This window comes from Salmo trutta, chromosome 23, assembly GCF_901001165.1.
Source record: "Salmo trutta chromosome 23, fSalTru1.1, whole genome shotgun sequence".
Classification (NCBI taxonomy): domain Eukaryota; kingdom Metazoa; phylum Chordata; class Actinopteri; order Salmoniformes; family Salmonidae; genus Salmo; species Salmo trutta.
The window spans coordinates 8561570-8586642 of NC_042979.1; the positions used below are offsets into that span (position 1 = coordinate 8561570).

At 43.5% G+C, this 25073-nt stretch overlaps 1 protein-coding gene across 1 annotated transcript; it reads left to right on the forward strand.

The window, feature by feature from the left end:
* Positions 1-1650: 1650 nt before the first annotated feature.
* On the forward strand, positions 1651-25064 carry LOC115159224 (E3 ubiquitin-protein ligase TRIM23-like). Its single transcript, XM_029708723.1, is given in 12 exon segments — positions 1651-1679; positions 1681-1744; positions 8835-8997; positions 12470-12591; positions 12789-13067; positions 15026-15208; positions 20122-20337; positions 20893-21027; positions 21132-21261; positions 21361-21471; positions 22628-22752; positions 22891-25064. Coding segments are annotated over 12 exon segments (1737 nt in total). The 3' UTR covers positions 23071-25064.
* The last annotated feature ends 9 nt before the right edge of the window (positions 25065-25073 follow it).

The window sequence follows — 25073 nt, forward strand, 5'->3', positions numbered from 1 at the left end:
TTTATCATTTTAAACTAGGAAAAGAGACCCTTAATCTTGGACTTGGGACCACACAGCCACTCCACTGAATAGCAGGCTAATGATTGACTTGCAATGCTTGCAGTTAGCCACTGATTCCTTCCAAACCACTCATTGTTGAATTTGCGATTTCCAACTTGTTGTGTAATGTTTATGTCTAATAGCCGATGTGCACCGATACGTTTTATCTATAATTTCTCTTTATTATTTCTCTTCATATGACAAGGATTAAAACATATTTGCCAGTATATTGTCGACTTGATTCATGATGATGACTGCTAGCTAAGATTTTGAAAGTATGATGTTGACATGATCAGTCCAATCAAAGCTACTGTAGACATAACGTGATTTGATGTCATTTTATCTGTGGCCAATGACCTTGAGCCTTCTTTGATGGGCACTTCTAATGTAACTCTATGGCAGCACCCAAGGGGCTAGAATTTTAGAGCTCTACCCTTAGACTTGGCAGTGACGTAGTGTCCCCATGAGTGACAGAACACTGAGCCAATCACTGCACAATGCTCCGTATTTTCTGCTGGCTTGCCCCACCACCACAGAAAGAGCTAGGTTGAAACACCTGCATTTTGGAGCTGCCTTACTCAAGAAAACAAAAAGGTTTGGCTTTATAAACTCAATGATATATGTATTATTATTTTTTTACATTGTTTGCAAACTGATATGTGACATCTATTAATGGCAAAATAACATGCAAAACAGGCAAGCCCCCCCTCACAATTTTTTTTTTTTTATCCCCATCCCGCAGGAGGCCTTTTGGTAGGCGGTCATTGTAAATAAGAATTTGTTCTTAATTGACTTGCCTAGTTAAATAAAACATTAAAAAAAAATACAAGATACTGATGTCCAGAGCAAATAAATATCATGTCCTGTCTACAAGATAAACCAATATACATAACTGACTGAAATAAAATAAGAGTTTAGAGTTATGCGGGCTGAAATGCAGAAAATTCTCGATTATATCTCATTTCCTAAAAATGACTTACCTCGCGTTCTCACCATAAAATAGCTAGCTACATCCACATCTAAGCAAGTTTGTACTAATAACGCAAACTCAGGGCGCATCAAGTTTAAAGATATTAAGAAGTGGCGTGGCATCAGAGGTCTTTCTGGTGTTATGGTTGTGAGAGCAATGCATCATGAGTTTGTGCTATTAGTACATAAAAACATTGTGCTAATTTGTACATATAGTACATAGTTAATGAGATACTTACCGTTGTGCTTATTTGTACATATAGTACATAGTTAATGAGAGACTGGGTTGCGACAGTACAGGCAAAGACAGTAACAGCATGAAATTGTTGTACAGGCTTAGAAACTGTGAATTTAGTGTTGCAGAAAGAACGCAAGAGGGCGCTAAGTTCACAAACCGTGGAACTGACGGAAACAGCTGACGGACAATTCCATATCCATATTAGGGGTGATTGATAATCGCCAGTTTCATTATTGATTTTTAAAATGTAAATAACCAAACCTATTCGTTTTTTCTTATCGATACAAAACACCAAAGTTACATTTCATAATTGCAACTTCTCAAATTCAGTTGGCGGTCTACAGATATTCCACACAGACATTTTCGGATTCACACTGACACCGTGGGAATGGTTTAGTCCTCGGATGGCGGTTGCTATGGGTGTGACCAAACCGGACAGCAGCAACGATGGACGTCTGTGTTCGGCACGGCAGAGGGGCCACAGGCAACACGGTGAAGGTTGGTTGAATATTTACACGTCTGAAGAAGCATGTGAACAATGTTTGTGGGCGATAATACCGGTCGAATCCGGCGGTTTATTCAAACGGCCACCAAGGGCGCTCAATTCTGCCTTCTTGGCTTCGTATGCTTCTGCGGCGGGGGCGTCACTGCAGTGTCAAACGATCGGCCTGCAGTTTTTGTGTCTGCGTGGACATGAAATCCACAAAATTAGATGGTGATTCTGTCTGCAATAAAGTGCCCCGACCACAGTTTTTTTGTAAACCATGCAATTGCATCCGTTAACTTCACCTGTCACTTGGATGCATATATTAGCATAGCTGTATGTTAACATTAACTGTAGCTGGCTTGATACTGCATAATGTATTCAGTCTTGAACCAAAATCAAATCAAACTTTATTTGCCACATGCGCCGAATACAACAAATGTAGACTTTACCGTGAATTGCTTACTTACAAGCCCTTAACCAACAGTGCAGTTCAAGAAGAAGAAAGTAAAATGTGTTTTATATTGGATATTCGGTTCACGCTCCTCAATAACTATTAAACCAAGCCTGCCATGACTATGAAGATGGTATTTTCTGAATCAGGGGTGGATGGAGAAAAATCCAAACCTTTTTGTGGCTTTCATAAGATTTCAATCTTCAATAGCTATTTCCATTGATGTACAATGAACACAAATAAATGCAACATGCAACAATTTCTATGATTTCACTGAGTTACTTCATATAAGGAAATCAGTCAATTGAAATAAAATCATAGCACCTAATCTATTGATTTCACATGACAGGGACTACAGATATGCATCTGTAAAAAAAAAAATGTTTGAAAGTAAGTGTGGATCAAAAAACCAGTCAGTATCTGGTGTGACCACCATTTGTCTCATCTTCTTCGCATAGATGGTTCCAATGGTGGAACAAGCGGAGTCAATCACCACCTTCCGGAGACACCTGAAACCCCACCTCTTTAAGGAATACATGGGATAGGATAAAGTAATCCTTCTACCCCCCCCCCCCCCAAAAAAGATTTAGATGCACTATTGTAAAGTGGTTTTTCCACTGGATATCTTAAGGTGAATGCACCAATTTGTAAGTCGCTCTGGATAAGAGCGTCTGCTAAATGACTTAAATGTAAATGTAAGATATTGTAAATAAGAATTAGTTATTAACTGACTTGCCTAGTTAAATAAATAAAAATGTGTTGATCAGGCTGATTGTGGCCTGTGGAACATTGCACAGCTATTGAGGAGTGGGACAAAGTTGCTGGATATTGGCGCGAACTGGAACGCGCTGTCATACGTCGACCCAGAGCATCCCTAACATGCTCAATGGGTGACATGTCTGAGTATGCAGGCCATGGAAAAACTGGGACATTTTCAGCTTCCAGGAATTGTTTACACATCCTTGCGATGTGAAACATGAGGATGTGGCGGTGGATGAATTGCACGACAATAGGCCTCAGGATCTCGTCACGCTATCTGTCCATTCAAATTGCCATTGATAAATGCATTAGTGTTCGTTGTCCGTAGCTTATGCCTTCTCATACCATAACCCCCCCCAACATTGACATCAGCAAACTGTTCGCCCACACGACGCCATACACGCTATCTGCCCAGTACAGGTGAAACCAGGATTCATCTGTGAAGAGCACACTTCTCCAGCGTGCCAGTGGCCATCGAAGGTGAGCATATGCCCACTGAAGTCAGTTACAACACCGTACTGCAGTCAGGTCAATAGCCTGGTGAGGATGACGAGCACGCAGATGAGCTTCCGAGACGGTTTCTGACAGTTTGTGCAGAAATTCTTCGGTTGTGCAAACCCACAGTTTCATCTGTCTGGGTGGCTGGTCTCAGACCATCCCGTAGGTGAAGAAGCTGAATGTGGAGGTCCTGGGCTGGCGTGGTTACACGTGATCTGCGGTTGTTAGGACGGTTGGGCATACTGCCAAATTCTCAAAAATGACATTGGAGGTGGCTTATGGAAGAGAAATGAACATTAAATTATCTGGCAACAGCTCTGGTGAACATTCCTGCAGTCATCATGCCAATTACACACTCCCTAAAAACCTGAGACATCTGTTGCATTGTTCAACACAACACCAAAGATGGCCTTTTATTGTCTTCAGCACAAGGTGTTACCTGTCTAATGATCAAGCTCTTTAATCAGCTTCTTGAAATGCTCACTAACATTTGTGCACAAAGTGTCAGAGAAATAAGCTTTTTGTGCATATGACATTTCTGGGATGTTTTATTTCAGCACATTAAACATGGGACCAACCCTGTACATGTTGCGTTTATATTTTTGTTCAGTGTATATAAACCCTGGATTGCTGATGCTATGTCTTGGCCATTGAAAGGCTTTGAAGTCAATGGTCTGCCATATTGGCACTCCCTAGTAGGAGCATGAATGTGTATAAATGCATTTCTAGAGCTTCCAAAATATTTTTTACAATGGTGGGGAAGTACCAAGATGGAGTCACGGGGGCAGTGCCCCTTATCAGTCATCCAGTGTATATACAGTACCAGTCAAAAGTTTGGACATATCTACTCATTCAAGGGTTTTTCTTTATTTTTACTATTTTCTACATTGTGGAATAATAGTGAAGACATCAAAACTATGAAGTAACACATGGATTAATGTACTAACCAAAGAAATGTTAAACAAATCAAAATATATTTAATATTTTAGATTCTTCAAAATAGCCACCCTTTGCCTTAATGACAGCTTTGCACACTCTTGGCATTCTCTCAACCAGCTTCATGTGGAAGGCTTTTCAAACTGTCTTAGAGTTCCCACATATGCTGAGCACTTATTGGCTGCTTTTCCTTAACCTGTTGGGGCTAGGGGGCAGTATTTGCACGGCCGGATAAAAAACGTACCCGATTTAATCTGGTTACTACTCCTGTCCAGTAACTAGAATATGCATATAATTATTGGCTTTGGATAGAAAACACCCTAAAGTTTCTAAAACTTGAATGGTGTCTGTGAGTATAACAGAACTCATTTGGCAGGCCAAAACCTGAGAAGATTCCTTACAGGAAGTGGCCTGTCTGACCATTTCTTGCCCTCCTTGATCATCTCTAACAAAAACAGGGGATCTCTGGCATGACGTGACACTTCCTACGGCTCCCATAGGCTCTCAGAACCCGGGAAAAAGCTGAATGACGTAATTCAAGGCCCAGGCTGAAACACACTAGCGCGTTTGGCAAGTGCTCTATCAGAGGGCCATCAGACTGAGGCTCGTGCATGAGGGGATAGCATGCTTTTACTTTCACTCTCTTTGTAATAAAAAACGATTTCCCGGTCGGAATATTATCGCTTTTTTACGAGAAAAACGGCATAAAAATTGATTTTAAACAGCGGTTGACATGCTTCGAAGTACGGTAATGGAATATTTAGAATTTTTTTTGTCACGAACTGCGTCGTGCTCGTAACCCTTATTTACCCTTTCGGATAGTGTCTTGAACGCACGAACAAAACGCCACTGTTTGGATATAACAATGGATTATTTGGGACCAAACCAACATTTGTTATTGAAGTAGAAGTCCTGGGAGTGCATTCTGACAAAGACAGCAAAGGTAATAACATTTTTCTTATAGTAAATCTGACTTTGGTGAGTGCTAAACTTGCAGGGTGTCTAAATAGCTAGCCCTGTGATGCCGGGCTATCTACTTAGAATATTGCAAAATGTGCTTTCACCGAAAAGCTATTTTAAAATCGGACATATCGAGTGCATAGATGAGTTCTGTATCTATAATTCTTAAAATAATTGTTATGTTTTTTGTGAACGTTTATCGTGAGTAATTTAGTAAATTCACCGGAAGTGTTCGGTGGGGATGCTAGTCACATGCTAGTCACCTGCTAATGTAAAAAGCTGGTTTTTGATATAAAGATGAACTTGATTGAACAGACATGCATGTATTGTATAACATAATGTCCTAAGATTGTCATCTGATGAAGATCATCAAAGGTTAGTGCTGCATTTAGCTGTGGTTTGGGTTTATGTGACATTATATGCTAGCTTGAAAAATGGGTGTCTGATTATTTATGGCTGGGTACTCTGCTGACATAATCTAATGTTTTGCTTTCGTTGTAAAGCCTTTTTGAAATCGGACAGTGTGGTTAGATTAACGAGAGTCTTGTCTTTAAAATGGTGTAAAATAGTCATATGTTTGAGAAATTGAAGTAATAGCATTTCTAAGGTATTTGAATAACGCGCCACGGGATTCAACTGGCTGTTGAGTAGTCCCACCTAGCCCAGAGAGGTTAACTCTGCGGTCCAACTCATCCAAAACTATCTCAATTTGGATTGAGGTTGGGTGATTGTGGAGGCCGACCTCCCTGCATCATCTAATGCAGCACTCCACCATCCTCCTTGGTCAAATAGCCCTTACACAACCTGGAGGTGTGTGTTGGGTCATTGTCCTGTTGAAAAATAAGTCTCACTAAGCGCAAACCAGATGGGATGGCGTGTTTCTACAGAATGCTGTGGTAGCCATGCTGGTTAAGTGTGCCTTGAATTCTAAATATATCACTGACAGTGTCACCAGCAAAGCACCATCACACCTCCATGCTTCATCCGTTCACCTGCTCTGCGTCTCACACAGATACAGTGGTTGAAACCAAAAATCTCAGATTTGGACTCATCAGACCAAAAGAAAGATTTACACCGGTCTAATGTCCATTGCTCGTGTTTCTTGGCCCAAGCAAGTCTCTTATTATTATTGGTGTTGTTTAGCAGTGGTTTCTTTAAAAATAAAAAAATACTTTTAACAAAGCACACCTGTTAATTGAAATGCATTCCAGGTGACTACCTCATGAAGCTGGTTGAGAGAATGCCAAGAGTGTGCAAAGCTGTCATCAAGGCAAAGGGTGGCTGCTTTTGAAGAATCTCAAACAGAAAATATATTTTGATTTGTTCAACGCTTTTTTGGTTACTACATGATTCCATATGTGTAATTTAATAATTTTGATGTCTTCACTATTATAAAGAAAACCCCTTGAATGAGTAGCTGTCCAAACTTTTGACTGGTACTGTATAAATCATTGGCTCTCACACACATTGTGCCATGACTATGAAAATGACATTCTGAATCGGTGGAGGATGGACAAAAATCCACTGGTTAAAAAACATAGGTTTTATTATTTTATTGCTTTCAATCTTCAATAGCTCTTACACAAAGCATGCCATGACAATTATAGAGGCAGGAGGTGGACATTAATGTTGTAACTTTTAATGGGTTACAGAGTTAATGTTTACAGTTAAGTCATTGAGCTGTATCTAAAGATATTTTCTTCACAGTTATTTACATATGTGATTGTATTAGAGATTGAGGGAACTACATACAGTTGAAGTCGGAAGTTTACATACACCTTAGCCAAATACATTTAAACTCAGTTTTTCACAATTCCTGACATTTAATCCTAGTGTAAATTTCCTGTTTTAGGTCAGTTAGGATCACCACTTTATTTTAAGAATGTGAAATGGCCATTTGTGATGGCCACTCCAATCCCTTGACTTTGTTGTCCTTAAGCCATTTTGCCACAACTTTGGTAGTATGCTTGGGGTCATTGTCCATTTGGAAGACCCATTTGCGACCAAGCTTTAACTTCCTGACTGATGTCTTGAGATGTTGCTTCAATATATCCACATAATTTTCCTGCCTCATGATGCCATCTATTTTGTGAGGTGCACCAGTCCCTCCTGCAGCAAAGCACCCCCACAACATGATACTGCCAAACCCATGCTTCACGGTTGGGATGGTGTTCTTCGGGCTTGCAAGCCTCCCCCTTTTTTCTCCAAACATAACGATGGTTATTATGGCCAAACAGTTCTATTTTTGTTTCATCAGACCAGAGGACATTTCTCCAAAAAGTACAATCTTTGTCCCCATGGGCAGTTGCAAACCGTAGTCTGGCTTTTTTTAATAGTGGTTTTGGAGCACTGGCGTCTTCCTTGCTGAACGGCCTTTCAGGTTATTGTCGATTATAGGATTTGTTTTACTGTGGTTATAGATACTTTTGTCCTGTTTCCGCCAGCATCGTCACAAGGCCCTTTGCTGTTGTTCTGGGATTGATTTGCACTTTTCGCACCAAAGTACGTTCATCTCTAGGAGACAGCGCTCAGGAAGGGAGACGCATTCTATGACGGCTGTGAGGTCCCATGGTGTTTATACTTGCGTACTATTGTTTGTACAGATGAACGTAGTACCTTCAGGCATTTGGAAATTTATCCCAAGGATGAACCAGACTTGTGGAGGTCTACAATTCTTTTTCTGAGGTCTTGGCTGTTTTCTTTTGATTTTCCCATGATATCAAGCAAAGAGCCACTGAGTTTGAAGGTAGGTCTTGAAATACATCCACAGGTACACCTCCAATTGACTCAAATGATGTCAATTAGCTTAACAGAAGCTTATAAATCCATGACATAATTTTCTGGAATTTTCCAAGCTGTTTAAGGGCACAATCAACTTGGTGTATGTAAACTTCTGACCCACTGGAATTGTGATACAGTGAATTATAAGTGAAATAATCTGTATGTAAACAATTGTTGGAAAAATGACGTGTCATGCACACAGTAGATGTCCTAAACGACTTGCCAAAACTATAGTTTTAACAAGAAATTTGTGGAGTGGTTGAAAAACGAGTTCTAATGACTCCAACCTAAGTGTATGTAAACTTCTGACTTCAACTGTACATAGTTCTGTTGTATTGGATTACGCTATTGACTGCGAGTTCTAGAATGCCTTTACAACAGGTAGTAGGAAGAGGGGAGAACACACCAGTTATGTACAAGTGATTCTCCTGACTTTCGTTAGCAACTTTCTATTATTGTTTTTGTAGAATCTAAAGTTGTTAAATGTAATGTGAACAAGTAGTATTACTAAAAGAAGCTTTCATTTCAAACCCCGACGTCCCGAGTCATTACTTTGAAGATAATTATAGAATAACTAAGGCATATTCCTAATCTCAGTCCATGGAGAAATAAATACATTTTGAGATGATATGCAATGAAGAGTGATCCATCCAAGTTTACTCAACCTGTGTGTGGGTGTCTGACTAAACCTGTCTTTGTGTTGTTGTGGTTCCCAGGTGTTGGAGTGTGGGGTGTGTGAGGATGTCTTCTCTCTCCAAGGGGACAAGGTCCCCCGGCTGCTGCTCTGCGGTCACACGGTCTGCCATGACTGTCTGACCCGGCTGCCCCTACATGGTAGAGCCGTCCGCTGCCCCTTTGACAGACAGGTCACTGAACTGGGTGAGCTCTGTAGGGTTTAGTTTCTATACAGGCCTATTATTTTCCTGTGTATGTGTTAGAGCAGTGGTTCCCAAACGTTTTATAGTCCCGTACCCCTTCAAACATTCAACCTCCAGCTGCGTACCCCCTCTAGCACCAGGGTCACTGCAGGGTCACCGCACTCTCAAATATAGTTTTTTGCCATTGTAAGCCTGCCACACACACACACACTATATGATACATTTATTAAACATAAGAATGAGTGAGAGTTTTTGTCACAACCCGACTCGTGGGAAGTGACAAAGAGCTCTTATAAGACCAGGGCACAAATAATAATATAATAATAATCAATCATTTTGCTCTTTATTTAGCCATCTTACATATAAAACCTTATTTGTTCATCGAAAATTGTGAATAACTCACCACAGGTTAATGAGAAGGGTGTGTTTGAAAGGATGCACATAACTCTGTAATGTTGGGTTGTATTGGAGAGTGTCTTTAAACATTTTCCACACACAGTCTGTGCCTGTATTTCGTTTTCATGCTAGTGAGGGCAGAGAATCCACTCTCACATAGGTACGTGGTTGCAAAGGGCATCAGTGTCTTAACAGTGCGATTTGCCAAGGCAGTCAGTAAAGAATTTTAAGCTTGTTTCTTAAAAAAAAAAAAAAAAAATCTGTCAATACTTTGCCCATTGATAACCAGCACACTTCTGTATGTTGTAAAAGCATTACATGGTCACTGCCCATATCATTGCATAGTGCATAAAATACACAAGAGTTCAGGGGCCTTGCTTTAACAAAGTTAACCATTTTCACTGTCATGTCCAAAATGTCTTTCAAGCTGTCTGGCATTCCCTTGGCAGCAAGAGCCTCTCGGTGGATGCTGCAGTGTACCCAAGTGGCGTCGGGAGAAACTGCTTGCACGCGCGTACGTGCGTTACCACTTCACTATGTCTCCCTGTCATGGCTTTTGCGCCATCAGTACAGATACCAACATGAGCAGCAGCTACATGCGGTCCGTTAGTGGAATTCCCGTGAGAGAGTAACGTTTAATGTGATTGGATGTTAATTATTTGACTAGGCTACATGTATTTGACATTGTTTTTATTTCACTGAACACTAGATGGTTTAATTTTATTTTTGGCAGTGAAACGAGGCTACTCAGGCGAGAAAAAAACCTCACCCGAATGTATAGCCCTGTTGGAAAATATAAATGTACTGTTTGAAAATGTGAAGGGGGAAAAAAAAAGATATATATATATATATATACACACACACACACACACACACACAGTTGAAGTCGGAAGTTTACGTACACTTAGGTTGGAGTCATTAAAACCCGTTTTTCAACCACTCCACAAATGTCTTGTTAAAACTATAGTTTTGTCAAGTCGGTTAGGACATCTACTTTGTGCATGACACAAGTAATTTTTCTAACAATTGTTTACAGACAGATTTATTTCACTTCTAATTCACTGTATCACAATCCCAGTGGGTCAGATGTTTACATACACTAACTAAATTCCAGAAAATGATGTCATGGCTTTAGAAGCTTCTGATAGGCTAATTGACATCATTTGAGTCAATTGGAGGTGTACCTGTGGATGTATTTCAAGGCCTACCTTCAAACTCAGTGCCTCTTTGCTTGACATCATGGGAAAATCAAAAGAAATCTGCCAAGACCTCAGAAAAACAATTGTAGACCTCCAGAAGACTGGTTCATCCTTGGGAGCAATTTCCAAACGCCTGAAGGTACCACGTTCATCTGTACAAAAAATAGTACGCAAGTATAAACACCATGGGACCACGCAGTCGTCATACTGCGTTCTGTCTCCTAGAGATGAACGTACTTTGGTGTGAAAAGTGCAAATCAATCCCAGAACAACAGCAAAGGACCTTGTGAAGATGCTGGAGGAAACGGGTACAAAAGTATCTATATCCACGCTAAAACGAGCCCTATATCGACAACCTGAAAGGCCACTCAGCAAGAAAGAAGCCACTGGTCCAAAACCGCCATAAAAAGCCAGACTATGGTTTGCAACTGCACATGGGGACAAAGATCGTACTTTTTGGAGAAATGTCCTCTGGTCTGATGAAACAAAAATAGAACTGTTTGGCCGTAATGACCATCGTTATGTTTGGAGGAAAAAGGGGGAGGCTTGCAAGCCGGAGAACACCATCCCAACCGTGAAGCATGGGGGTGGCAGCATCATGTTGTGGGGGTGCTTTGCTGCAGGAGGGACTGGTGCACTTCACAAAATAGATGGCATCATGAGGCAGGAAAATGATGTGGATATATTGAAGCAACATCTCAAGACATCAGTCAGGCAGTTAAAGCTTGTTCGCAAATGGGTCTTCCAAATGGACATTGACCTTCCAAAGTTGTGGCAAAATGGCTAAGGACAACAAAGTCAAGGTATTGGAGTGGCCATCACAAAGCCCTGACCTCAATCCTATAGAAAAATTTGTGGGCAGAACTGAAAAAGTGTGTGCGAGCAAGGAGGCCTACAAACCTGACTCAGTGACACCAGCTCTGTCAGGAGGAATGGGCCAACATTCACCAAACTTATTGTGTGAAACTTGTGGAAGGCTACCGGAAACGTTTGACCCAAGTTAAACAATTTAAAGGCGATGCTACCAAATACTAATTGAGTGTATGTAAACTTCTGACCCACTGGGAATGTGATGAAAGAAGTAAAAGCTGAAATAAATCATTCTCTCTACTATTATTCTGACATTTCACATTCTTAAAATAAAGTGGTGATCCTAACTGACCTAAGACAGGGAATCTTTACTAGGATTAAATGTCAGGAATTGTGAAAAACTGAGTTTAAATGTATTTGGCTAAGGTGTATGTAAACTTCCGACTTCAACTGTATATATTTTTTTAATGTGAATCACATTTTTAACCCCCGACGGTGTTGCGCGTACCCCATTTTGGGAATACCTGTGTTAGAGGATGTGAGCGAAGTGGAGGGTGTGTAATTTGGCTGTAATGGATCGATTCGGCCTTCTCTCCTGCTCCAATTTCACTCCGGTACTGCTCAGCCATGAGCTCTGGGCGTGCTCTGCCCAGCATTTTTCATTTCACCACTGTTCTTGTAATAAGGCCTATTCTGTTGTATTTATTTAGCCTCCCCACCACTAATGCGCAGAGATGCTATGAGTCAACAAAGAAATAGGTCACACAGCCTGTGTAATTGATAGCAAGACAACTAATGAGCCCATGCAGCACGTTTTGATTCCTATATAGGCTATTGTTAAACAAAAAGGGGAGTCTAAGTTTGAGCTACATTTTTTTTTTAAAATTTAAATTTTATGTGAGTGCTGATCAATATTTTTTTTTTGCGGAGCAGGGGAATGGACGTTGAACCACGGAGCAGTGCGCAAAGACCGCTCCATGAGCGACGAGTGGGATTTCCAATGGCTCACATACTCTGGTCTATGTAAAGATGATGTGACATCCATCTCTCTCTCTCTCTCTCTCTCAGGGGACTCTGGTGTGTGGGGTCTGAAGAAGAACTTTGCCCTGCTGGAACTTCTGGAGAGGCTGCAGAATGGAGCGTCCAACCAGTTGGGCATGGCAGAGGAGTCCCTGAAAGGCATGGGAGAGGTAGGCAGCAGTTACCCCCACCCTGGGTTCCCATCTTTCATCTGCAATTATCTGAAAACACAGAGGATAGGTGAAAGCAATAGGGGACTTTGCTTTGATCTGCCTCGTTTTTTTACATTTCATCATCCAGCCAAACTTACATTTCATGTTGTCATTAAGTAAGTAACACTATTCTATGTTCTTCCCTTTCCCTCCAGAGTATAATCCGCTGTGACGAGGACGAGAGCCACACGGCATCTATGTACTGCACAGTGTGTGCCACCCACTTGTGTGCCAACTGCTCCCAGCTCACCCACTCCACCCGCACCCTGGCCAAGCACCGGCGGGTACCCCTGGCAGACAAGCCCCACGAGAAGACGCTGTGCCCTCAGCATCAGGTCCACGCTATCGAGTTTGTCTGTCAGGAGGAGATCTGCCAACCTGGGCCGCTCATGTGCTGCGTGTGCAAAGAGTACGGCAAGCACCAGGGACACAAGGTACTGGAAGGAGGAAGAGTCAGCTTGGAGAATATCAGTATTGACTACTTACGTCCATCTCTCAAGCAACATTCCTAGCAACGAGACCCACTAGAGACGACAATATGTTTTTATTAGAACCAGACCGATATGGAATTTTTTGATCCGATACAATTCCGATTTTAGAGTGGCAATATTCACAGATAACCAATAAAACCTTTTCTGTATTGATTGTGCTAAAAACAGCCCTACAAAGAACATTCATGTAAGCACCACATACAGTTTAAGAGGACCAGAAAGACTATATTTTTATATAGAATAACTGTGTTACTCTAGCGAATGGGAGGATAAACTGCAATGATTCCAGCAAACAAAATGCCTAGACTCTGAAGACTGAGCTGCCTCATGCTAGCCAGATGGAACACCGCATTGGACACATTTTCAATGTATTGGTATTTTGTTGTCACTTGAAAGGAAAAACATCAATCACAAAATGTGGTGCTGGCACTCGCCCTACGTGTTGCCTCAGGAAACAGTCCTTGCTATCCTGGATCCTTGGGACGTCGCCATCCCGTTGATGTTGACATTTTAAAATGGTTCAGGGTTATGTGATGAGTTAAGGTTAGTGTTTAGCCTAGGGATGTCCCAAGGTTCCCAGATAGCACTAACCCTCAGTGAATGACATCAAGTACTCTCACACAGCTAGTTAGATGGGGGTGGCAAGTTGTTTCATCGGATTCAAGTCCGGGCTCTGGCTGGGCCACTCAAGGACATTCAGAGACTTGTTCCGAAGCCACTCCTGCGTTGCCTTTGCTGTGTGCTTATGGTCGTTGTCCTGTTGGAAGGTGAACCTTCCCTCCAGTTTGTGGTCCTGAGCGCTCTGGAGCAGGTTTTCATCAAGGATCTCTCTGTACTTTGCTCCGTTCATCTTTCCCTCAATCCTGACTAGTGTCCCTGCCGCTGAACAACATCCCAACAGCATGATGTTGCCACCACCATGCTTCACCGTAGGGATGGTGTCAGGTTTCCTCCAGACATGATGCTTGGCATTTAGGCCAAAGAGTTCAATTTTGGTTTCATCAGACCAGAGAATCATCTTGTTTCTCATGGTCTGAGAGTCCTTTAGGTGCCTTTTGGCAAACTCCAAACAGGCTGTCGTGTGCCTTTTACTGAGGAGTGGCTTCCGTCTGGCCACTCTACCATAAAGGCCTGATTTGGTGGACTGCTGCAGAGATGTTTGTCCTTCTGGAAGGTTCTTCCATCTCCACAGAGGAACTGAGGAGCTCTGTCAGAGTGACCATCGGGGTCTTGGTCACCTCCCTGACCAAGACCCTTCTCCCCCGATTGTTTGGCCGGATGGCCAGCTCTAGGAAGAGTCTTGGTGGTTCCAAACTTCTTCCATTTAAGAATGATGAAGGCCATTGTGTTCTTGGGGACCTTCAATGCTGCAGAAATGTTTTGGTACCCTTACTCCCAGATCTGTGCCTAGACACAATCATGTCTCGGAGCTCTATGGACAATTCCTTCAACCTCATTGCTTGGTTTTTGCTCTGACATGCACTGTCACCTGTGGAACCTTATGTAGATAGGTGTGCCTTTCCAAATCATGTCCAATCAATTGAATTTACCACAAGTTGTAGAAACAGCTCAAGGATGAGAGGAAGACTCAACTCTGTAGCAGAGTAGTGTTTCTTCTGGTGCGTAGTCATGGGTGAACAGGGAGTAAAGGAGGGGGCTGAGCACGTACCCCTGTGGGGCTCCCGTGTTGAGGATCAGTGTGGCGGAGGTGTTGTTGCTTACCTTCATCACACGGGGTCGGCCCGTCAGGAAGTCTAGGACCCAGTTGCACAGGAAGGGGTTCAGACCCAGGGCCCTGGGCTTAGTGAAGAGCTTGTCGGGTACTATGGTGTTGAAGGTTGAGGCTGTTCAACTGCTATGATTTGATTAATTTCTCCTTGCTGATTGCTTCCTTCCTGTAGAATGTGGTTCTGGAGGCAGAAGCCAATCAGATCCGTGCATCCATCCTGGACATGGCCCACTGTATCCGGACGTTCACAGAGGAGGTGTCGGAGTATTCCAGGAAGCTGGTTGGGATCGTACAGCAGATTGAGGGAGGAGAACAGACAGTGGAGGACGACATCAGCATGGCACACACTGAACATGTAAGAACAGCTGGCAGTGGATGACTTTTTGCATACTATACAACAGAAGAACTTTAGTTGTCAAAGAGGATAGCTAGGCAATTGAGCTATAATCAATGTATCCAAGATGGCGTAGCAGTTCAGACGTCCTGTCGTGTCTCGTGTATATATATATTTACATATTTTTTTCTTCACTTATCTTTTTACATTTTTTTTATTCAAATACTCAACCTCAAAGCACTCTGCTGCAACCCGCCTCACCAATTTTAAAAAAACAAACAAAAAAAAAAGTATTATTTACCTCATCTGAATTCCACAACAGAAGCTAGCCAGAGGTTAGCCATTTTCACTGGCTAACGTTGAAGTTCAGCTAGCCACGGTTAGCCGTCCTCAGCTGTCCATTAGCTCGAAAAGCTATCGCCAGTTTTTGTACAGCGCGACTCAGACCAGAGCATATCGGACCTATTCTCTCTCCTTTCCCCGATTTCTACCGCAGGCTCTGGACATTTACACCTGGATCTTGCAGCTAACTAGCTGCTACCTGAGTGACTATTGGCAACGTCGGTCACGGAATTAACACACATTATTGCGGAGCTGGCCAGCTAGCCAGCTGAGGAGTTCCGTCAGCCACTCGTGGGCTGTTCCTGAGCTAGCCAGCTGAAGTGTCTCCTGGGCTACAACTCACCTATCCTGACCCGTTTTACTGCCGATGCGGAGCCCCATCGGGTCTTCACGACTGGACCACCGACGTTATCTGCCCGAGGGAGTTATCCAACTGGCCCCTCCGTCGCGACGTAACCTGATCGCCCATCTGCGGCCGGCTAATCGTTAGCTGTCTTTTCGGCTGCGATCTGAATAGGTCTATCGGACACTTTTCTTGGGCCACTATAACTAACTATTTTGCCAACTTGGACAGGTCCCCCCTTCCACACGGAACCCCACTAACCCACAGACGGAAACGCACGAGGTGGCTAAAAACAGACCTCCCTCCCATCTTCCACCAGCTTGCTACCTATGGCCCGGCTAGCTGTCTGAATCTCACTGGACCCTCTGATCACTCGGCTAAGCATGCCTCTCCTTAATGTCAATATGCCTTGTCCATTGCTGTTCTGGTTAGTGTTTATTGGCTTATTTCACTGTGAGCCTCTAGCCCTGCTCATTATACCTTATCCAACCTCTCAGTTCCTCCACCCACACATGCTATGACATCTTCTGGTTTCAATGATGTTTCTAGAGACAATATCTCTTTCATAATCACTAAATGCCTAGGTTAACTCCTCTGTACTCACATCCCACCATACCTTTGTCTGTACATTATACCTTGAAGCTATTTTATCGCCCCCAGAAACCTGCTCCTTTTTCTCTCTATTCTGGACGTCACAGACGACCAATTCTTATAGCTTTTAGCCGTACCCTCATACTTATTCTTCTCTGCTCCTCTGGGGATGTAGAGGTGAATCCAGGCCCTGCAGTGCCTGGCTCCACTCCTACTCCCCAGGCGCTCTCTTTTGATGACTTCTGTAACCGTAATAGCCTTGGTTTCATGCATGTTAACATTAGAAGCCTCCTCCCTAAGTTTGTTTTATTCACTGCTTTAGCACACTCTGCCAACCCGGATGTCCTAGCTGTGTCTGAATCTTGGCTTAGGAAGTCCACCAAAAACTGTGAAATCATCATCCCTAACTACAACGTTTTCAGACAAGATAGAACGACCAAAGGGGGCGGTGTTGCAATCTACTGCAGAGAGAGCCTGCAGAGTTCTGTCCTGCTATCCAGGTCTGTACCCAAACAATTTGAACTTCTACTTCTAAAAATCCACCTCTCCAAAAACAAGTCTCTCACCGTTGCCGCCTGCTATAGACCCCCCTCGGCCCCTAGCTGTGCTCTGGACACCATATGTGAACTGATTGCCCCCCATCTATCTTCAGAGCTCGTGCTACTAGGCGACCTAAACTGGGACATGCTTAACACCCCAGCCATTCTACAATCCAAGCTTGATGCCCTCAATCTCACACAAATTATTAATGAACCCACCAGGTACAACCCCAAAGCCGCAAACTCTGGCACCCTCATAGATATAATCCTAACCAATGTGCCCTCTAATTACACCTCTGCTGTTTTCAACCAAGATCTCAGTGATCACTGCCTCATTGCCTGCACCCGTAATGGGTCAGCGGTCAAACGACCTCCACTCATCACTGTCAAACGCTCCCTGAAACATTTCAACGAGCAAGCCTTTCTAATCGACCTGGCCCTGGTATCCTGGAAGGATATTGACCTCATCCCGTCAGTAGAGGATGCCTGGTTATATTTTAAAAATGCCTTCCTCTCCATCTTAAATAAGCATGCCCCTTTCAAGAAATTTAGAACCAGGAACAGATATAGCCCTTGGTTCTCCCCAGACCTGACTGCCCTTAACCAACACAAAAATATCCTGTGGCGTTCTGCATTAGCATCGAACTGCCCCCGCGATATGCAACTTTTTAGGGAAGTTAGAAACCAATACACACAGGCAGTTAGAAACGCCAAGGCTAGCTTTTTCAAACAAAAATTTGCTTCGTGCAACTCCAACTCTAAAAAGTTCTGGGACATTGTAAAGTCCATGGAGAATAAGAACACCTCCTCCCAACTGCCCACTGCACTGAGGATAGGAAACTCTGTCACCACCGATAAGCCCACTATAATTGAGAATTTCAACAAGCATTTTTCTACGGCTGGCCATGCTTTCCACCTAACTACCCCTACTGCATTCAACAGCACTGCACCCCCCACAGCTACTCGCCCAAACCTCCCCCATTTCTCCTTCTCCCAAATCCATTCAGCTGATGTTCTGAAAGAGCTGCAAAATCTGGACCCCTACAAATCAGCTGGGCTTGACAATCTGGACCCTTTCTTTCTAAAATTATCTGCCGAAATTATTGCAACCCCTATTACTAGCCTGTTCAACCTCTTTTGTGTCGTCTGAGATTCCCATAGATTGGAAAGCAGCTGCTGTCATCCCCCTCTTCAAAGGAGGTGACACTCTTGACCCAAATTGCTACAGACCTATATCCATCCTACCCTGCCTTTCTAAGGTCTTCGAAAGCCAAGTCAACAAACAGATTACCGACTATTTCGAATCCCACCGCACCCTCTCCGCTATGCAATCTGGTTTCAGAGCTGGTCATGGGTGCACCTCAGCCACGCTCAAGGTCCTAAACGACATCGTAACCGCCATCGATAAGAAACAATACTGTGCTGCCGTATTCATTGACCTGGCCAAAGCTTTTGACTCTGTTAATCACCACATCCTCATCGGCAGACTTAGTAGCCTTGGTTTCTCAAACGATTGCGTCGCCTGGTTCACCAACTACTTCTCTGACAGAGTTCAGTGTGTCAAATCGGAGGGCCTACTGTCTGGACCTCTGGCAGTCTCTATGGGGCTACCACAGGGTTCAATTCTTGGGCCAACTCTTTTCTCTGTATACATAAATGATGTCGCTCTTGCTGCTGGTGAATCTCTGATCCACCTCTACGCAGACGACACCATTCTGTATACTTCTGGCCCTTCTTTGGACACTGTGTTAACAACCCTCCAGACGAGCTTCAATGCCATTCCACTCTCCTTCCGTGGTCTCCAACTGCTCCTTAACACAAGTAAAACTAAATGCATGCTCTTCAACCGATCGCTGCCTGCACCTGCCCGCCCATCCAGCATAACTTCTCTGGACGGTTCTAACTTAGAATTTGTGGACAACTACAAATACCTAGGTGTCTGGTTAGACTGTAAACTCTCCTTCCAGACTCACATCAATCATCTCCAATCCAAAGTGAAATCTAGAATTGGCTTCCTATTTCGCAACAAAGCATCCTTCACTCATGCTGCCAAACATACCCTCGTAAAACTGACCATCCTACCAATCCTCGACTTCGGCGATGTCATTTACAAAATAGCCTCCAATACCCTACTCAACAAGCTGGATGCAGTCTATCACAGTGCCATCCGTTTTGTCACCAAAGCCCCATATACAACCCACCACTGCGATCTGTATGCTCTCGTTGGCTGGCCTTCACTTCATAATCGTCGCCAAACACATTGGCTCCAGGTCATCTACAAGACCCTGCTAGGTAAAGTCCCCCCTTATCTCCGCTCACTGGTCACCATAGCAGCACCCACCTGTAGCACGCGCTCCAGCAGGTATATCTCTCTGGTCACCCCTAAAGCCAACTCCTCCTTTGGTCGTCTCTCCTTCCAGTTCTCTGCTGCCAACGACTGGAACGAACTACAAAAATCTCTGAAATTGGAAACACTTATCTCCCTCACTAGCTTTAAGCACCAGCTGTCAGAGCAGCTCACAGATCACTGCACCTGTACATAGCCCATCTATAATTTAGCCCAAACTACTACCTCTTCCCCTACTGTATTTATTTATTTTATTTATTTTGCTCCTTTGCACCATATTATTTATATTTGAACTTTGAACTTTCTTCAAACTACAAATCTACCATTCCAGTGTTTTTCTTGCTATACTTTATTTACTTTGCCACCATGGCATTTTTTTGCTTTTACCTCCCTTATCTCACATCATTTGCTCACATTGTATATAGTCTTATTTTTTTTTCTACTGTATTATTGACTGTATGTTGTTTACTCCATGTGTAACTCTGTTGTTGTATGTTGTCGAACTGCTTTGCTTTATCTTGGCCAGGTCGCAATTGTAAATGAGAACTTGTTCTCAACTTGCCTACCTGGTTAAATAAAGGTGAAATAAAAAATAAAAATAAAAAAATAAAGCTGTTACTGTGTTTACCAATTTACAATGGCTACATTTAAAAGTCCTCGGAAACGTTGTTTCCTTCCAAAAAGTCATGAAATGGCTTATGGTTTATCCTAGTGTATATTTCCTCTTGCTGTGTGTTCCTGATGGACTCAGTCGTCTGTGGGTGTTCCCCAGGTCCCAGGCACGGCAGAGAGCGCACGGTCATGCGTACGGGCCTACTTCGCCGACCTCCACGAGACGCTGTGCAGACAGGAGGAGATGGCGCTCAGCGTAGTAGACGCCCACGTCAGAGAGAGACTCATCTGGCTCCGGCAGCAGCAGGAGGACATGGCCATCCTGCTTTCCCAGGTCTCCACTGCCTGCCTGCACTGTGAGAAAACACTGCAGCAGGTAGGAGCCAAAATGGGGCCACCAATGGGAATAGCATCTAGAGCACACCGTAGGAACGCAATCTCTGCTTGCACCGGAAGGTGCCGTCGTTTTCAATAAGCAGCTTTGCACCGCTATGTTCTTCCTGGGGTCTGCTGTATGCGTGTTCAATTGGACAGTCCCTCCTGGATTCTACGATAGCAAATGTTTTATTTTCAAAATCAACAATGCCCTGCCCTGCATATTATCCGAGGGCTTCCAAATTTGACTAATCACTGCACTATTTCAGCATAAAACAGTCAATTCATCGCAATATTATTGGACAAAACTGACTCATCCCCGCAGCACAAAAAGAGGGCTCGCATACTCAACCATTTACCGCATAATATGGTTCAATCAAGCCACGTGTCAACCCACTTTCCCTCATCAGCGCATTTGTGAAAAATTTGACAAAATCATTGCATATTGCCATATAAAATGTCCGAATTATCGCAGAAAGATCGAGCATTTTTGCCCACAAGTATCACAAAACATCCCAGTAGTCATGACTGATCTCTTTCCCGTCTCTCTCGGTAGGATGACTGCAGGGTGGTTCTGGCCAAGCAGGAGATCAACAGACTGTTGGAGACTCTGCAGAAACAGCAGCAGCAGTTCACTGAGCTGGCCGACCACATCCAGCTAGACGCTGGTATCCCCGTCACATTCACTAAGGTACAGCACTCAGCTCTACTCTGTAGGAATTCAAGACTTGGCACACTCTCCATTGAAAGATAATTAGTTACCTCATTTAGACGACATGGCTTTCTCTGTTCCAGGACAACCGGGTCCACATCGGTCCAAAGATGGAGATCAGGGTGGTGACCCTGGGACTGGATAGTGCAGGGAAAACCACCATCCTCTTCAAGCTGAAACAGGATGAGTTTATGCAGCCCATCCCTACCATAGGTAAACCCACAACAGTCTTTGTCATGCAGGCACGTGTCAAATTATACATTTTGACATTACATTTACCTGAATTGTATTGACACTAGCCATTCCTTCTAGGTTTTAATGTGGAGACAGTGGAGTATAAGAATCTCAAGTTCACCATCTGGGACGTTGGTGGGAAACATAAGCTACGACCTCTCTGGAAGCACTATTACCTGAACACACAAGGTACACTACAATACCAAAAGTATGTGGACACCTGCTCGTTGAGCATTAATATGGAGTTGCCCCCCCCCCCCTTGCTGCTATAACAGCCTCCACTCTTCTGGGAAGGCTTTCAACTAGATGTTGGAACATTGCTGCAGGGACTTGCTTCCATTCAGCCACGAGCATTAGTGAGGTCGGCCACTGATGTTGGGTGATTAGGCCTGGCTCGCAGTCGGCGTTCCAATTCATCCCAAAGGTGTTCGATGGGGTTTAGGTGCAGGCCAGTCAAGTTCTTCCACACCGATCTCGACAATGCCCCCTTGCTTTGTGAATGGGGGCATTGTCATGCTGAAACAGGAAAGGGCCTTCCCCAAACTGTTGCACAAAAGTTGGAAGCGCAGAATCATCTAGAATGACATTGTATGCTGTAGCATTAAGATTTCCCTTCACTGGAACTAAGGGGCCTGAACCATGAAAAACAGCCCCAGACCATTTTTCCTCCTCCAAACTGTACAGTTGGCACTATGCATTGGGGTAGGTGGCGTTCTCCTGGCATCCGCTAAAACCAGATTCGTCCGTCGGACTGCCAGATGGTGAAGCGTGATTGATCACTCTAGAGAACGCATTTCCACTGCTCCGGAGTTCAATGGCGGCAAGCTTTACACCACTCCAGCCGACGCTTGGCATTGCGGATGGGGATCTTAGGCTTGTGTGCGGCTGCTCGGCCATGGAAACCCATTTCATGAAGCTACCAACGAACAGTTCTTGGCTGACGTTGACTGACTTGTTGGAAAGGTGGCATCCTATGACGGTGCCATGTTGAAAGTCACTGAGCTTATCAGTACGGGCCATTCTACTGCCATTGTTTGTCTATTGAGATTGCATGGCTGTGTGCTTGATTTTATACACCTGTCAGCAACTCGAGTGGCTGAAATAGCCGAATCCACTCATTTGAAAGGGTGTCCACATACTTTTGTATAAATAGTGTATCTGTCTATCCTCTTTCTTTCATATAACCTGCTTCCCTTACTGTATCAATAAATATGACAAATTTGAATTTGAAAATACAGTATGTTATACAAAAAAACTTCAGTAAATTCGTTTTTTACTCATCCAGGAAACCTGGAAACGGGTTATGAATGAATAGGGCCCTGACTTTCTCAGTTTCTCTCTCCAGCGGTGGTGTTTGTGATTGACAGCTGTCACAGAGACAGGCTGATGGAGGCCCACAGTGAGCTGGCGAAACTGCTGACCGAGAAAGAGCTGAGAGACGCCCTGCTGCTCATCTTTGCCAACAAACAGGTACACATGCAGCCCCCTGGTCCAAGAAACAAGTATACACACACACACACACACACACACACACACACACACACACACACACACACACACACACACAAAGATGATTTAAGTCATTGATTCCTCTATCCTCACCTGCAGGATGTCCCCGGGGCTGTGTCAGTGGAGGAGATGACGGAGCTTCTGAGCCTTCACAAGCTGTGCTGTGGGAGGAGCTGGCACATCCAAGGCTGTGACGCCCGCAGCGGCACAGGGCTCCACGAGGGCCTGGACTGGCTGTCCCGGCAGCTGGTGGCTGCAGGCGTACTGGACGTGGCCTAAACCTCCCCTGATGACTGACTTCTGTTACCCAGTCTCACCCCTTATCCTCTTACCCTAGAACTACCCCATAACCCATTGATACCCTAGAGACCAGTTTCACCAAATACCTACCTACATTTCTTACCTGATGCTTGACTTAAAGGAGAAACAATTTGTTTGAGATTAAGATATATATCTCAATCTCTATATCTCAAACTTCTTTAAAATGGACCCAGTCCTACCACATATCATAAAGACCAGCCTTACCACAGTATCATCCCATAACCTGCACCCAGTTCCACTACATCCTACCCCAACTCCCATTCCCTTCACCCTCATACTCAGGCCCTAGTCCTATTTTATACCCATCTATACCCTACATCCCGGACCCCATAGCCTACATCTCTGTTCTACCTACCACACCCACTGTTCCCACCCCTAACCTGTGGATAAGCTTATAATCTAACCCATAGCCAGTGAAGCCATCATTAGTCTGAATGCTTTGTGTGCTGCTCTGTCTTGGCTAAAAGGTATGCTAATAAACCAGGCCAGGTTATAGGGGTTCCGTCAAACTTACTTAACTAGACTACACATTCCCATATCGCCTCAATGAAGATCGTATGAGGTGGTTAATTTCATGGCGAAACTCCATGTTGCAGATGTTTTTCCTTGGCTAACCAGTGTGCAGTTTGGTATATTAGTCAAAGGTGAAATAATTGAGTAGATAAGTCACTTAAGCCCTGACAAAGAGAAAAGTATCTGTCTTATACTGTATTAGCAAATGTCTAACCAATAACCAGTGCATCCCTGTTTAGTCTTGCGCAAAATATGAATATAAGTTGGAACAGCACGTTGACCACTGTCCACCATTTAACGTCTCCCTAAGGAGCTGCTGTATTCTCACTACAGCTAAAGCAGGTATTCACACCCTATAAGACATTTACACACAGGTCAATTAGTTAGGTCACAGGACTAAGTGTGTACATCCCGCGACTTTTCTACTCTAGGGCTTTACACACAAACGTTTTATTGAAACGAATGGTCCAATATCCTGAATTTTGCTTTATGGCACTGCCTTCATGTCATGTCTTAATAGGAATTGATGGTAACCTATTATGGTCTAGAATTTATTTATTTGGGGGGGTGGTGTCATCTTCAGTACCAATGCACTTGACTGATGATTTGATGTAATGCAGCATCAGGTCTGAAAATGACACAAGCGGTTAAGGTTTGGGTTCAGCTATTATTTACTTTGGTTGAGAAGTGTCTGTTACATTAAATAATGCAGTTTACTGAAATCTGTTTTGATCAATTTTGAGTTGATTGAAACAGACTTTGCTGAGATATTGTATCTCTGGTGAAACATCCGAGCGATATTTTTGCCTCCTGTTTTGTGGAGTGTTTTGTTGTTGTGAAGAATGCATTGGTGCATGTGGGTTGTGTTCAGGACGGTGCAACGTTGCACTTGTTGCAGATAAATGTTTAGAGCTGACGTGATTCCTTCATTAATTGACAGGAAGATTTTCACACAATAGTTACCTGAATGTTCCATAATGTTGTGCCCTACTGAATGTGACCCTGACTTCATTTGAAACCAAATGAAAAATAATATCGGCTGTCGACTATAGGACTCCAGGTTGAGTTCTGTAATAATATTTGTTAGATTAGTTTTAGCACAGTCTGCATTTTTAGTAACATACTACATTACCCACCTGTAGTAACACCCTTTCAACGCCTCTTGTTGTATCGCGGAACCATCCTTTGGTTAGAATGAACTTTCCTTATTGCTATAGTGTTTACTACTTCTTGTATGTTAAAAAAAACACGTGAAGAAGCCTTTCCCTCTACTCTTAACGAATCTCTTGATTTGCAAAATCTTCCATTTCTGATGTGACTTAAAAAAAAAAAAAACGTTTTAGAAGCACAGTGCACAGCCGCACATTTGTTACTCGTACTTGATGTTTTTTGTAAATGATTCATAATGCGACGCTATTAAATAAAAACAAACTGATGAATGTCTGGAT